Source organism: Bos mutus, chromosome 8, assembly GCF_027580195.1.
Source record: "Bos mutus isolate GX-2022 chromosome 8, NWIPB_WYAK_1.1, whole genome shotgun sequence".
Lineage (NCBI taxonomy): Eukaryota > Metazoa > Chordata > Mammalia > Artiodactyla > Bovidae > Bos > Bos mutus.
The window spans coordinates 75,814,310-75,828,316 of record NC_091624.1 but is presented as its reverse complement, the minus strand read 5'-3'; the positions used below and the strand labels follow the sequence as shown (position 1 = coordinate 75,828,316).

At 37.0% G+C, this 14,007-nt stretch overlaps 1 protein-coding gene and 1 long non-coding RNA gene across 13 annotated transcripts in view; one reads left to right on the top strand and one right to left on the bottom strand.

The window, feature by feature from the left end:
• The window catches only part of PTPRD (protein tyrosine phosphatase receptor type D), a 572,219-nt gene that overhangs the window by 423,148 nt on the left and 135,064 nt on the right, over nt 1–14,007 (top strand). For 7 of the 12 annotated variants that reach the window (XM_070375881.1, XM_070375877.1, XM_070375880.1 and 4 more), the window contains 2 exons: nt 3,202–3,362; nt 13,174–13,286. In XM_070375881.1, coding sequence (XP_070231982.1) covers nt 3,202–3,362; nt 13,174–13,286 — 274 coding nt within the window. The remainder of the gene's footprint in view (nt 1–3,201; nt 3,363–13,173; nt 13,287–14,007) is intronic. The other 5 variants (XM_070375882.1, XM_070375878.1, XM_070375883.1 and 2 more) reach the window with 1 other exon arrangement.
• LOC138988912 (uncharacterized) overlaps nt 12,528–14,007 on the bottom strand; it is a 289,550-nt gene continuing 288,070 nt past the window's right edge. Inside the window, exon 5 of the long non-coding RNA XR_011465171.1 lies at nt 12,528–12,697. This is a non-coding gene — a long non-coding RNA (uncharacterized lncRNA). The remainder of the gene's footprint in view (nt 12,698–14,007) is intronic.

The window sequence follows — 14,007 nt, the reverse complement described above, 5'->3', positions numbered from 1 at the left end:
GATTGCATTGAATCTCTAAATTGCTTTGGGTAGTATACTCATTTTCACTATATTGATTCTTCCAATCCATGAACATGGTATATTTCTCCATCTATTAGTGTCCTCTTTGATTTCTTTCACCAGTGTTTTATAGTTTTTTCTATATATAGGTCTTTAGTTTCTTTAGGTAGTTTTCTTTTTAATTGAAATAATAGTTGATGTACAATGTTGTATTAATTTCTGCTGTACAGCTAGTACCTCAGTTACATAATATATATATACATATATATGTGTATATATATATAGAGAGAGAGAGAGAGCAAGAGAGAGAGAGAGTTGTTGATTAGTGGCTGAGTCATGTCTAACCCTTTGTGATCCCATGGAGCCTGCCAGGCTCCTCTGTCCATGGGATTTCTGGAGTAGGTTGCCATCTCCTTCTCCAGGGCATCTTCCCAACCCAGAATTGAACCTGCGTCTCTTGCAATGGCAGTTGTGAGTGTGTATATATGTATATACATAAACATATGTATGTACATTCTGTTTCATTTTGGTTTATCCCAGGAGATTGAATATAGTTCCCGGCTATATACAGTAAGACCTTATTGTCTATCCATTCTAAATGTAATAGTTTGCATCTACTAACCCCAAACTCCCCATCCAACCCTCCTCTCCTCCCCTTGGTAACACAAATCTGTTCTCTGTGTCTGTGAATCCATTTCTGCTTCAAAGATAGATTGATTTGTGTCATATTTTGGGTTCCCCATGTAAGTGTTATCATATGGTAACACTTTGTCAGACTTATTTCACTTAGTATAATAATCTCTAGGTCCCTCTATGTTGCTGAAAATGGCACTGTTTCATTCCTTTTTCTGGAGGAGGGCATGGCAACCCACTCCAGTATTCTTGCCTGGCAGATCCCATGGACAGAGGAGCCTGGTGGGCTACAGTCCATGGGGTTGTAAAGAGTCGGACACGACTGAAGTGACTTAGCACCTTCCTTTTTATGGCTGAGTGAGATGGCTGGATGGCATCACCAACTCGATGGACATGAGTTTGGGTGAACTCTGGGAGTTTGTGATGGACAGGGAGGCCTGGCATGCTGTGATTCACGGGGTCACAGAGAGTCGGACACGACTGAACGACTGAACCAAATATTCCATTATACATGTACCATTTCTTCTGTACCCATTCGTCTGTTGATGGACATTAGGCTGTTTGTTTCCATGTTTTGGCTATTGTGAATAGTGCTGCTGTGGACACTGGGGTGCATGTGTCTTTTTGAAATAGTTTTTTTCTGAATATGAAGAAGTGGGACTGCTGGATCATATAGTAATTCTATTTTTAGTTTTCTATGGAACCACGTTACTGTTTTCCATAGTGACTACTCCAATCCACATTCCCACCAACAGTGTAAGAGGGTTCCCCTTTCCCACACCCTTTCCAGCATTTATTATTTGTAGAATTTTTTTGATGATGGCCATTCCGATCAGTGTGAGGTGATAGCTCATTGTAGTTTTGACTTGCATTTCTCCAATAATTAGTGATGTTGAGCATCCTTTCACGTGCCTGTTGGTCATCTGTATGTCTTCTTTGGAGAAATGTCTATTTAGGTCTTCTGCCCATTTGTTTATTGGGTTGTTTCTTTTTGAGCTGTATGAGCTGTTAGATTATTCTTAATATGTGGGGCAGCTCATGACTGTGGACTGGTCTCTATTGGAAAAGACAGTATTTTAAAGAGGGGCAGAATCAAGAGAATTTTCTTCTAAGATAGTCTAAAATAGGACAGAACAAAACTAGATATTAGAGAAGCAGAATTTATGTATATTCAGTCCCTTCCTTCACCAAGTAATTTTTTTGCATAAATCTTTCCAATGGTACTGAGGACTAATTGCCAAATATAGTGGTACATATTTAAAATGTACACTGTGATGATTTGATATATGGATTTATATATACACACTGTGAATGATCACCAAGATCAAGATAAGTAACTCCCTTGTGTGTATGGTGAGAAAGTTTAAGATCTACTCTCAGTAACTTTTAGGTATATGATACTGTGTTCTTTACTATAGTCACCTTGCTGCACAGTAGATCCTCAGAACTCATATTGTAATGTGTATTTCTCTGTCTGGCTTATTGTACTTAACATAATACCCTGCAGATTCATCCCTGTCATTGAAGATCTTGGCAGGATTTTCTCCTTTTGATGGCCAAATAATATCCCATTGTGTACATATGTATATCTGTGTATATATAATCACATTTTATTTGTCCATTCATCCAAAAGAAACTTTTAAGTTGCTTCCATGTGTTAGATATTGTGAGTGTATTGCAGAGAACACAAGTATGCAGATCTCTCTTTGAGACAGTGATTTCATTTTCTTTAGATATAAACCTAGGAGTGGGATTGCTGGGTTATATGGTAGTTTTATTTTTAACGTTTGGAGGAACCAAGAACTACTTTCTATAAGAGCTGTGCCAATTTACATTCCCCTCAGCAGTGTATAAGGTTTTCTTTTCTCTGTATCAGTTTTCTATTGGGACTAATCATATCAACCTCTGAGCAGTACTGTAATAAAATTATATAGAAACTGCTAAATCCTTTTAAGTCCTCAAAATTTTATGTTCTAGAAAGCCATATTATCACTTGCATATATCTTTCATCTATATAATTTGATCACTGAACTTTTCTTTTGACGTTTTAGACTTTAATGTGCAATACTTAAGACTGCACATATAAATATTATATATAGTATATAATGTATAATATATATTTCATAATATAATATTTAATGAAATACTTATATTTTGCTATATAAGTATTTACTGAGTGATTATATCTTGAGTTGGAACTATATATTTTTATTTTTCATATTGTATGTAATACATTGGCACAATGTAAGTTGCTCATTGAATATTTTGTGATTGGTTAATTTACTGGTACTTACACTTCATAAGATCGTTTGCTATTCCAATATATAGATCCCAGTGAAAAGGTATCTATGAAAATGAATACTATCAAAAATTATTTCATTATGAAATAACTTTATAAAGAAATTTAGATTGCAAAACCTTTTTTCTTCCTTTCCCTCCACCTTTTACATAGTTTAAAACTACTATCATCAAATCCATAATGTCTTGAATCTTTGCTTCTTCTAATGCTAAAGACACTGTCTAGAAAGTCATTATTTTATAACTAACATAGACTCTGTTTTTCCTCAGAAGATGTATGCAACCAGCCCTTACTCTGATCCTGTTGTGTCAATGGATTTGGATCCACAGCCAATCACAGATGAAGAAGAAGGCTTGATTTGGGTTGTAGGTCCTGTGCTCGCAGTGGTCTTTATCATCTGCATTGTCATAGCTATTCTTCTTTATAAAAGGTAGGTTTGCCCTACGCCTCTGTTGCAGTCTTGGGGGCTGCCTTGTTTTTAAGGACTTTATCATCCTTCCATGGTCATTATGTGGTTGATCTTGGTAAAAATATTTCCAGTAATCACTGGGGGGAGAAATGTATCCATTAGTGTTAGAACAAAATATAAGGACTGAGCTCATTCAGTGTGTGGTATAGACGCTGTTGCCCAGCAGGCATAGATCCAGTCTCCATCTTCTGAGGTGCTTACACAGTATGAGTTCTTTGCATGACAGTTGAGACGTTGTTACATTCGCAAGCAGATAATCCGAAGCAAATTAGATCATTAATTGCTCCATACCAGTACTATACTATTAAACTTGCCCGAGTACTGAGATTTTGTTCTGTAGCTATTTCTCAAAATTTAGCAAAAGTAGCTAAAAATTGAAGATCAAAGAAAGAAAAGAGAGGAAGAAGGTGAACTTTTTTTCCCTTTCCCATTTTGGTTCTAATGCTTATTCCACATCTTCAGTATTGAATTCTCATCTGTGTCCAAGAGGAAATCCAAGGTACCATTTTCCTTCTTAGTGTCTTTGACTACAGGTGGGATGCAAATAATCCACACTAACCCATATTTTCTATTGTGCTGTTTTGTCAATCCTATATCTGTCTCCATTACATGTAAGATTTTGTCCCCTAGGTCCCTGCTCAGTTGGATAGAAAACACAGTAATTATTTTTCCTCTAACTTCTTCCTGAACTAAAAAAATATAATATTCAAAGTGACTGAATTACCTTCCTTTATATCAGTTTTTCTTCCAATCCAAATTTTATTGTCATGCAATTCAATCTGTGTTCCTGCTTTCCTTTGTAGTGTGTCATCTTTTAGAACGCTACTGTGAAGGTACTCTCTTCCTTCTACTGCAAGATAATTTCTCTTTGAGACCTGAGTTTGATTCCTGTGTCAGTAAGATCCCCTGGAGAAGGAAACGGCAACCCACTCCAGTATTCTTGCCTGGAGAATGCCTATGGACACAGGAGTCTGGTGGGCTATGGTCCATGGGGTCTCAAGAGTTGGACACGTCTTAGCAACTAAACCACCATCCATCACCATAACCTTGACCTTCAAAATTAGATGAGAATGTGTTCATTTTGATTCTTGCTTACATGTTTAATCTGACAATCTTATCTTCATTATTTCTTTTTCCTACTCCTGTAAGTCTTTTCATTGGTTTACAGTAATTATTCCTACCTGCATTCCTTTGTTCTCCAAATAGATCTTTTTTTTTTTTCCTAAGCTCTTCTCTTGATTCAAAACAGTACTTTTCAAGACACTGCTCCTTTGACTAGCTCTCTTCTGAGGGTGTTTTCCAATCACATTCCAGGGCTGAGGAAAAGTCAAGTTGAAGAAGTTTACAATCCTAGTGCATTAAATTACCTATCCTCTTTCAGAATTAGAAAGAATGAAGATAATGATTATTTTTCCTAATTATTACCATTACTCAATTGTCCACTCCCTACAATGGCTGAAAAAGCAAATGATTGAAGGCCAGAATATCTTAGTTGATGGTTCAGTCACCCCTTCCAGTCTGTATCTTATCAGTGTGTCTGGTAAGGAGCCTGTTGTATTTGATCACTTGTGTCTTGTGTAAGAGCTAAGGCCTGAAAGCTCAAGGTTCCCACATGCCCCAGAACAGTAAAAGATCCCATGTGAGTCCAGGCAGGCAAGAGCTAGTACCCTTTGCTTCTTATGTACTGCACTTATTACCAAAAGAGAATACAATAAGAAAAAAGTAAAAAATATATGTTTTACAGAAAACGACTATATGTTGACATCCTGCTGTGGGGTCAGAGCAGAAAATTGCTTGTTGACAACTGCGTTTCTAGATCACATCACATGACATTTGTTATGACTCAGAATGAAAAAGATGCTTACTTTTTTAAAGTTGTATTTCATGAGGATCTATCTGGCTATCATTAAGTCATGCCATTTAATAGATATGTGCATGGCCTTGTAAACACGTAAATATGGAGAAATAAGATTCTAACTTTGGTAATTAAGTTTTCTTTATCCACGTGTGCTTGAAAAATAACAACTCACTTTTTAATGTTTCCTAATCCTACAAAAAAGGCATCATATTTAAAGATATTATGGCTATTTAAGTTGCATTTTAGTGTATGCATATGTGAGCATTGTCTAAAGCAATTGTTGGGAAATGCACACACTCAAATGCTAAGTATATTTAGCTAACCATCTGAAAGCCCATGAAGCATTTCTGAAATAGAAATGCTTGCTTCAGCAGTAAAGAACATTCCTGACTGGAAACTCAAGTAGACCCAACAATGTCCTTCCTGATTATCATGAAACAGTTCAAGAGGAAATCTTCTGTAGGCAATGAATAGTGTCTCTAATAGCTTGGAATCTGAGCAAAGAAAAGTATATAACAAACACTATACCTCTCTTTTTAGGTGCTTTTCAGTTTATACACAGGTCATTGGTAATCACTCAGAATTGATTATCATCATTATTAAAGTATTTTACTTTCTGTATGCAAATAATACTTTAATTAGGGGATGAGTATGTAATACTGCTGACTCACAGTATCTTGATAATCCTGTTGGTAATATACACCTGTTTACAAGACTACCTCTGTTAGGAATAGGTCTATAGCTGTGGATGGTTTGTCCATATGAAAATATAAATCTCACTGAGTTGGTTGAGGAGATTTACTTCTATTAATTATAGTAATATGGAATAGCAGTTATTTTCATTTGCATTCTGTTCATTTGACTTTGTTTTAAATGTGCTAAAACCCATAATACATTGATAATCAATAACAAAACATATCACTGAGGCTTTGTAAGGGTCATAAAGGGCCATCAGAATAGTATTAATGAAATGTTTGGTAGGTTTTGCTAATGTTCCTGCACTAAGTTTTTTTTTTTTTTTTTAATTCTGGACTGTATCTGTGATACATGTGCAGTGATTTAACAGTTTACACTTCAGAGAGAAGATGAAGCAAAGTTTAGAAAAAAAATAAATTAGGAAGCAGGTAACCTGAGTTCAAGTCCCAGCTTTTAACTAGCGGCTGTAGGGGATAGAAAGTCATGCTAGCACTCCAGGCCCTGGTTTCTTCACTTCTAAAACAAGTACATAGATTAGATAATGGACCTTTTTTAAATATGAGAACCTAAAAAGTCAACTAATAGAATTAACATTGTATTATTTTTCCCTTCAGTGCATGTGTATGTTTTCTAAATGACTCCATGTTGCCCTTCATCTATCTTCCCCTACAAAGAAAAAAGAATTCATAAAGTAATTGAATGTTATTTGATGTTCATCTACCCTGCACATCTGTAAGACTTTTCAACCATTACTTCTAAAACTGTTCAGGGATTATTTCTATAGAAAATATTCTTTAAATCTATGAAAAGCATTTCAAGATGGATAAGTACTTGTTGTATACTATGAAAGGGAAAAAATGGATTAGGATGTTAGAAAGCACTAAGGCACGGTTTAGACCAAATTGTCATTCTTCAGTAGTAATAGTCTAATGTGAGTGGACACTGTAGAGAGTAAATAATTTCCATCCCCACCTCTGACGTTCATGTGTGAAGACCATGAGGAAGATGTGACTAAGGTGTAGACCTTTCCTTTTTCTCCTTTTCCCAGATCCCACAGTGGCTCCCTGTGGACTCTAATCTTCTTTTTGAATCAGCCCTACATGCATTTCCATGGTATCATCAAGGAACAAACTAGAGTCCAGACTATTTTGAGATGCTATGAAGAAATAGGCATCCACACCGGGCTGTGCCTTCCTACTCATTCCACAGGCACTTGTCTTGACCCAGCAAACTCACTCACGCTTTAGAAGCTAAAATCCACTTACTAAATGAAAGCCTTTCTGAGTGTCCACCTCGTGTCCTCTTTCTTTTAGCAGTTAAGGCTGCCTTAGGGTCCCCTTCTCTACGCTTCTAAAGCACTTTCTGCTTATCTTTATCATAGAACCTACCACATTACTGCCATTGCCCATTTCCATGGCTTTCTGTGCCCTCTAAACTGTAGGTCAAGGACTCCGTCTTATTCCTCATGGTATTATTTCCTTGTGCCAAGGCAAGTGCATGGCACAGAGGGCTACTGATAATCAAATTTTTAGTGATAGATAAACTTCCCTCCTCTTATTTATTCCATCTCTCATTATCACCTTCATCTTGACTGGCAAGAGCTGTAATGAAATCCTTAGCCTGCAAGTTAAAATCCAAAAGATTTAAACTCATAGATATTTGCACAAAATATGTCCCCATGTGCAGTAAGGCTGACGTTTCTGTGGCAGAGGAATGACGTGGAGCGTGTGCAGTGGTTCATCCTAGTATTCAACAGCCTTTTCATGTACAAAACTGGCAATTCACAAAGTATTTCACTCTGTCAGAGAAATAGGTTTTCTTACAAGGGATTCACAGATGACGTCACTGATTAAAAATAAGCCAAGTTAGGAACACTGTAGGATTTTTAAAAACTTGGCGTAACTAGCTAAACCACTTTAAGAATCAAAAGAACCTGTGTGTCTGATATCATTTTCATTATTCACTTTGTATGGGTGTGTGTTTGTACAGTTTAAATGTGGACTTTGTACTTTTCAAAAGCTATGGACTGGATTACCTTAAGGGAAGATATTGTAGCAATCTGGGTATATAGTTCCTTGGCAATGAGGTAGACCTGGTACCTTTGTTTCTTGCGATTGAGAACTCACAAAACATTTTGCAGTTTGTCGCAACATGAGGACTATTTAGATGATGAATTCTTTTTAGGTGAAGGTTATACTTTCTGCATAAAGAACATGGTTAAACAGTCATCATCATCACAGGTGAAAGTGCCAATGAGAGCGAGCTGGAAGTGTTCACGTACAGTAGTGCGTCTGTGACTAGGAACATACGGGGCATGTCAGTGGCTGGTAATAAATTGCTTTTCTGGATTAGCACAGCTATATAGATGGGTTATGCTCTGTAGATATAATGATGAGTATTATATTTTCCAACACTGACAATGTATTTAAGCTTTTACTTGAAAAAAAAGATTTATAATCAATCACCTTACTTGCCAAAATGTGTTTGAAGAACTCATCTCTGCCACTTCTTACCTTGTGGTGTATTATACAATTGTGCAAATTCTTCTGCAGGGCAGTGCAATTTGCAGGTATTTTAAAGGAACGATGTACCTCTTAACAGAAGCTTGTTTTTAATGAACTAAATTTCTTATGTGGGATAATGTTATATTCCCATTAAGTGCATTAGTTGTTGTCTCATGGCATGTTTTTTAAAAATCAAATATCTCTACCATAAAACTCTTCCTAGGATATAATTAATTGTGGTAGTGTTTTGTAGGTTGATGAATAAAAGTGAATCTGACATTAATACACACACAAATGCTTAGCCATGTACTCTCATGTCCTCCATTTGCGTCATGATTGATTAGAGGCCTTGAAATATTTTGATATGCTATCATTTTCTAATGTGTCTCAGTGTATGTCCCTAATTTTGAGCTGTTAAATCTTGGTTGTCATGGTTACTCTCGTTACCATTGGCCAACTAACATTTAGCCTCTCTTTTTCTTTTTTGCTGCATTAAATTGGAGCAGTAAACCTGACAGGTGAGGAATAGAGAACAATCCCCTTTAATGCTCAGTGCAAAAAAAAAAAAAAAGCAAAACACACAGGTAGACTTTGGAGGTATTGAGGGGGTAATGGTGGAGGTTGGATATAAAAGATGAAACTGGCAAAGGGAACGTGGACAATGCCTAGGTATAAAAAGTAATTTTTATATTAAAATGACTCAGGAAGAGGTAGTTTATATATGATGTAAAATAGATTAAATTTAGAAGGTAGTAAAACCTGTCTCTGAGTTTTGTTTGTAGTCAAGGTTAACTGAGCATTTGTATGTGTTAATGTGAGTCATTTTCGTTTTGTTTTGTTTGTTTTTACTGAAACTATGATCTCAAGACCCTTTGTACAGGAATACTAACATTTTTATACCCTGCTAATATTGACGGCAGTACTTTAGTAAAAATTTATATTTAATTCCAAATTGTTTTCCCTGTCCTCCAGCCTTGAAGAATAGTAGCAATAATAATCATTCCTATATTGCTTGCTTATTTACTGATCAGTCCAAGCTAACCTTTCAGCTTTCTAACACACACACACATATGTATGAATTCCTGATTAAAATTAAGCAAAGGACCTCGATGCCCATCTAACCTGCCTCCCTTCCAGTGTTGTATTCCAGTGGTTCTCTATGGAGACAAGTAGCAAGAGCATCAGCATCACCTAGGAACTTGATAGAAACACAAATTCTTGATCCCACTGACCTCAGACCTACTGAATCAGAAACTCTGGGGAGTTGGTCCAGCAGCCTGTAGTTTAACAAGCCCTCTTGGGTGACTCTGATGCATACCAGAGAATCACCACTACATTATTTTCCTTAAAACCACGTAACACTGGTCAACAAGCTGTGTTACACTTTCACTGACAGCAAACTGAGTACCTCAGAGAAGCTGTGCTTGTTATTAATCCAGCAGGAAAACACACGCAAATAGTTTTTTTAAGGCAAAAGTCAAAACACTTTGAATCCACTTAATATACTCAGAGATCTACCTCTCACTATAAAGCTGTCCACATTTCACAATTTCATCACGACCTTCTTGTTCTATCAAGAGAGTTGGACCAAAACTTAACATCATCTAACCCTCCTCCCGTTTTATAAGTGAAGAAATTACGTGTTAGGTTTGTAGTTGACTTACCCGAGGAGGCACAGACAAATAGTGGCAAAGTTGGGCTTCCTTCTTGAGGATGTCAGAATCGTTGTGAACTGATTTCTTTGAAATCTCTATTAAATGAATACATTTCTTCCAAAAGCCTCTATGTATATGTCTGAATATTTTTGTTCCAAATACAGTAGTTACGATCTTCCACACCATGTCCCTGTGTTTTTGTTCCCCACTTCATATGTAGAGCAGGTGAGACTAGATGAAAATAAAACCCCACTGTGACCACAGAGCAGTGTTTTTGTTGTACATTATTCACAGCCCAGATAAAAACATTTTTATACAATTAGCATTTTCTGCCATATCTGAAATGTCATGTGCTTTTCTATTTTCTTTTCACGCAGATAATGCCTGCCCATGGTAGATACTTCTCGCTGTAAGAAATAAACTTAGCCTAGGAATTTATAATTCTGATAGAAAAAAATAGCAAGGCAATATTCAAAATCTGTTTCTAGTCACTATTTGTTATTTTTTTCTAATTGAGAATAATGAGATCTCTGAAAACTTATAGAAAAAAAGAAATGTCACTGCTGATGTTCATACTGGGCTTGCTTTAGACCATTATATGCCATTTAATACTTTGTAACAGTAAATTTCATCTTTAAAAACAATCGTTGTTTCTGATGATGATCGAATTCTTCATCCTGCAAATCTTCCTTAGAAATTCTTTGTTAGAAAACTCACATTTTAACACATTTCTGTTTAGAAACCATGCGGTAAAGTGTGGGCAGTCAGAATTACCCGTGCAGTGATCATCACAACAAGATGAAGCAGGATGAAATTTAAACAGCTGATGTTCCTTAGCTGGCTAGGAGTTTTGGAAACTGGTTTCTTAGAGATTATCTTATTTCGACAGATTGAGGGAAAAGTTAGTTGTTAAATGTCAGGACACCCCTCCCACTTGTTACAAGAGCAACTTGTCATTTTAGTCTCATGATCTGGGTTTTCCAAGACTCACTGGGCAACAAGATAGGATTTTAGCTTTCCTGGTACCAAAGAAATTGACTAAATGTCTTTGCAGAGTATTCTTTTTTCTCCCTCTGCCTCACTGCCACTCAATCTGGCCTCAGCACAACAGAAGATAAGGAGGATGTCCCCCAATACCTGTAACAGTGTCTCCTTGCCCAGATATTTCTTCACGTGGCTTCCATAACACTGCAAGACAGACTGTAGAGCCATTCTGAAAAGGGATACAAATCCAGATTTTAGGCATCATATCTGGCACATAAGTGAAAAAAAAAAAATGTGCCAGACTGTGAAAAGACCAAAACCTGAGAAGGGCTACTGGGATTACTTGGAAAAGACCAACCATATGTTTGTTACACTTGAGATTGATTGACTGGCCAAACTTGGTGGTGTTTTGTTAACCAATTTATCTTCGATAGTAAAGCATGTCTCTGTGTCATGAGGCTAATACCCACAGCATCAACACAGTCCCATTTTCTACTCTGCAAGTGGTTGTCCTCTCCTTTCACATTGTCTTCTTAGCCCCTTTTTCTCTTCATTCTCATATAACTCTCACCAGCTTTCCATCTCTTCTTTTTCTTTCCTTCTCATTTTCCACTCCATATAACTGGAGCTGCCAGTTCCTCTGACATGCCTCCAATTCACTGCTTTCCTCTGACTGGTAGTATGTTTGGCAGTACGCTCTGTCCTAAGGCTATACTTGAGAATTTTAGGTAGAAACAGTAAATCCTGAGACAGGTTAATCCAAGGTTCTGAGAGAAGAATGTGTCTTAACAGGACTCACCCCCCAAAATTCATCGCACTGAGAACATTTTGCCAAAGGCATTGCACTTGAGCAAATCAAGTATACTTTCCCTTCGCATCAGTCTTCCCTTCATCCTCTGGTTGGTTTCATTCTATACAGATGAGCAGAGATGGGAAGAAAGGCTATTTAACAGGAGCCCTCTAGCTAACCATGGAACGACCTGGGTGGCATTGAATGAGAGCCCATTGCCACAGCAACACTAATGAGCTGTACCACAGTCATATCCAAAAGGGACAGAGAGAGTTCCTACCCACTGCTGCCCCCTCCTCCCAGATAAGAATGTCTTTGCTCTGAGCAGGATGAGATGCTAAAATTATGACTCCAGCCTGGAGATTGCTATAATCTGTATTGGGAAGAAACCACTGTTTGAAAAGTTCTCCCTTAGTTAAGTGAGTTTTTAATCTAATTCAACTAAAGGAAAGTATTTAGGTACCACTCTGTGTCCAAAGCGACTTAGCAGCAGCAGAAGCAGCTGTGATTATTTGTCTGGAAAAAACATGGATAAAGCAGTCTTATGAAAAGCCTGACATTTGTTGCATAGACATTTTTTAAAATTACATCATGACACCTTAAGCAAAGATACTTACCTTGACACCATAAACAGGCAACATGGCTTTTTCCTTGGAATTTAAAAGAGAAAAAGGATGCTGGTTTGGTGTGGTCCTGATTCTCCTTCCACATATTAGGGTAACTTGAACTCTTAGAAATACACTTCCTGCATTTATCTGGTTATGGGAAAACCCAATGCAGGTCCACTTTGTAGTCACTGGTCATGAATCCTGCAGGAAAAAGGAGGGGGGCAGATTTAGCTGTTTAGCTTGAGGCCAAGTAGTTTCTGAGTTTATTTCCATGGTAACTACAATCATAGTATTGGTTATTAGGGTTACTCTATCCTTTTCCTCCCAAAGAGAACTAGTGGACAAGGAAGAAAAGCTGAACAAGTTTCCAAACCTATCTCACTGGCACCTCCAAGGCAGAGTCTCTGAATTATTTAATTCTAGAGCTAAAGGAGGACTTACAGATCATCCACTTAAAATTTTCAGACGTGAGGAAATACTGTAGGCCAGGAGAGAAAAAAGTTAGCTTAACAAAGTCAGAAAGGTCAGAAAGTTTTAAAACTACAAATGGGGACGGGGGTAGGGGGGAAGGAGTGGGGAAGGGTAGAGTGGCAACACATACATAATCGTTTACTTTTTTAAATCGGTTTCAGTTTTTTTTGGTTGTTTTATTCTTAAATTTTATTCTCTCCCTATAGGAAGAGGGCAGAATCTGACTCTAGAAAGAGCAGCATACCAAATAGTAAGGAGGTCCCTTCACACCATCCAACAGACCCAGTAGAACTGAGGCGCCTTAATTTCCAAACACCAGGTAAGAAGCACGACTCATCTTGTCCAGAACACAGTGTTTCCTGAAAGTTTTATAGCCCCAATGACACCGCCATGAGAGGTGACTGTATCACTTGATTTCTAACAGTTGTTTATCTTCCTTATTATTACTGAGACTCAGCAGAACATATGTCTTGAAAGGAAATTATATTCTTTGTGAAAATCTGAGGTGGGGTGGAAAGAGGAAAAAAATAATTTTTCCTTCAAGTTTTGGAAAACCTAAAGTCTTAAAAATATTTGCCATTTTTATGAGCTTATTAGCACAGTTGATTATTTTCAATGACACCTATCTGGAAAGAATCCAGTTTCTTACCTTATAAAGTGAATGAGTAGATGGATGGAATGTTACCTCATTCATCTCATTGGGAAACAATACATTTTTTTTAATCTATTTCTCTATTAATTTGTGTCTGTGTTATTCTGAAAGAAAGGGGAAGGGAAGAGAAAAAACAAGGGAAAAAATTGTATGTTACCTTTACTAAATTTCACTAACCAGTTTAAGTTTCTTGCTGAGGAGATGCTCAGAGTGATTGAGGATAAGACATATATGCTTGTTTCTTAAAGAACATTAAGTGCTTCAACAGAGGAAAAATATTATTCCTGCTGAGGGGTGTTTTGTTCAGCATTGTTACTGCAAGGCTAACTCCATTTTGCCTTTTTTCACCTAAATCTTGTTTATGCCAAAATGATGAATGGTAGAGAGA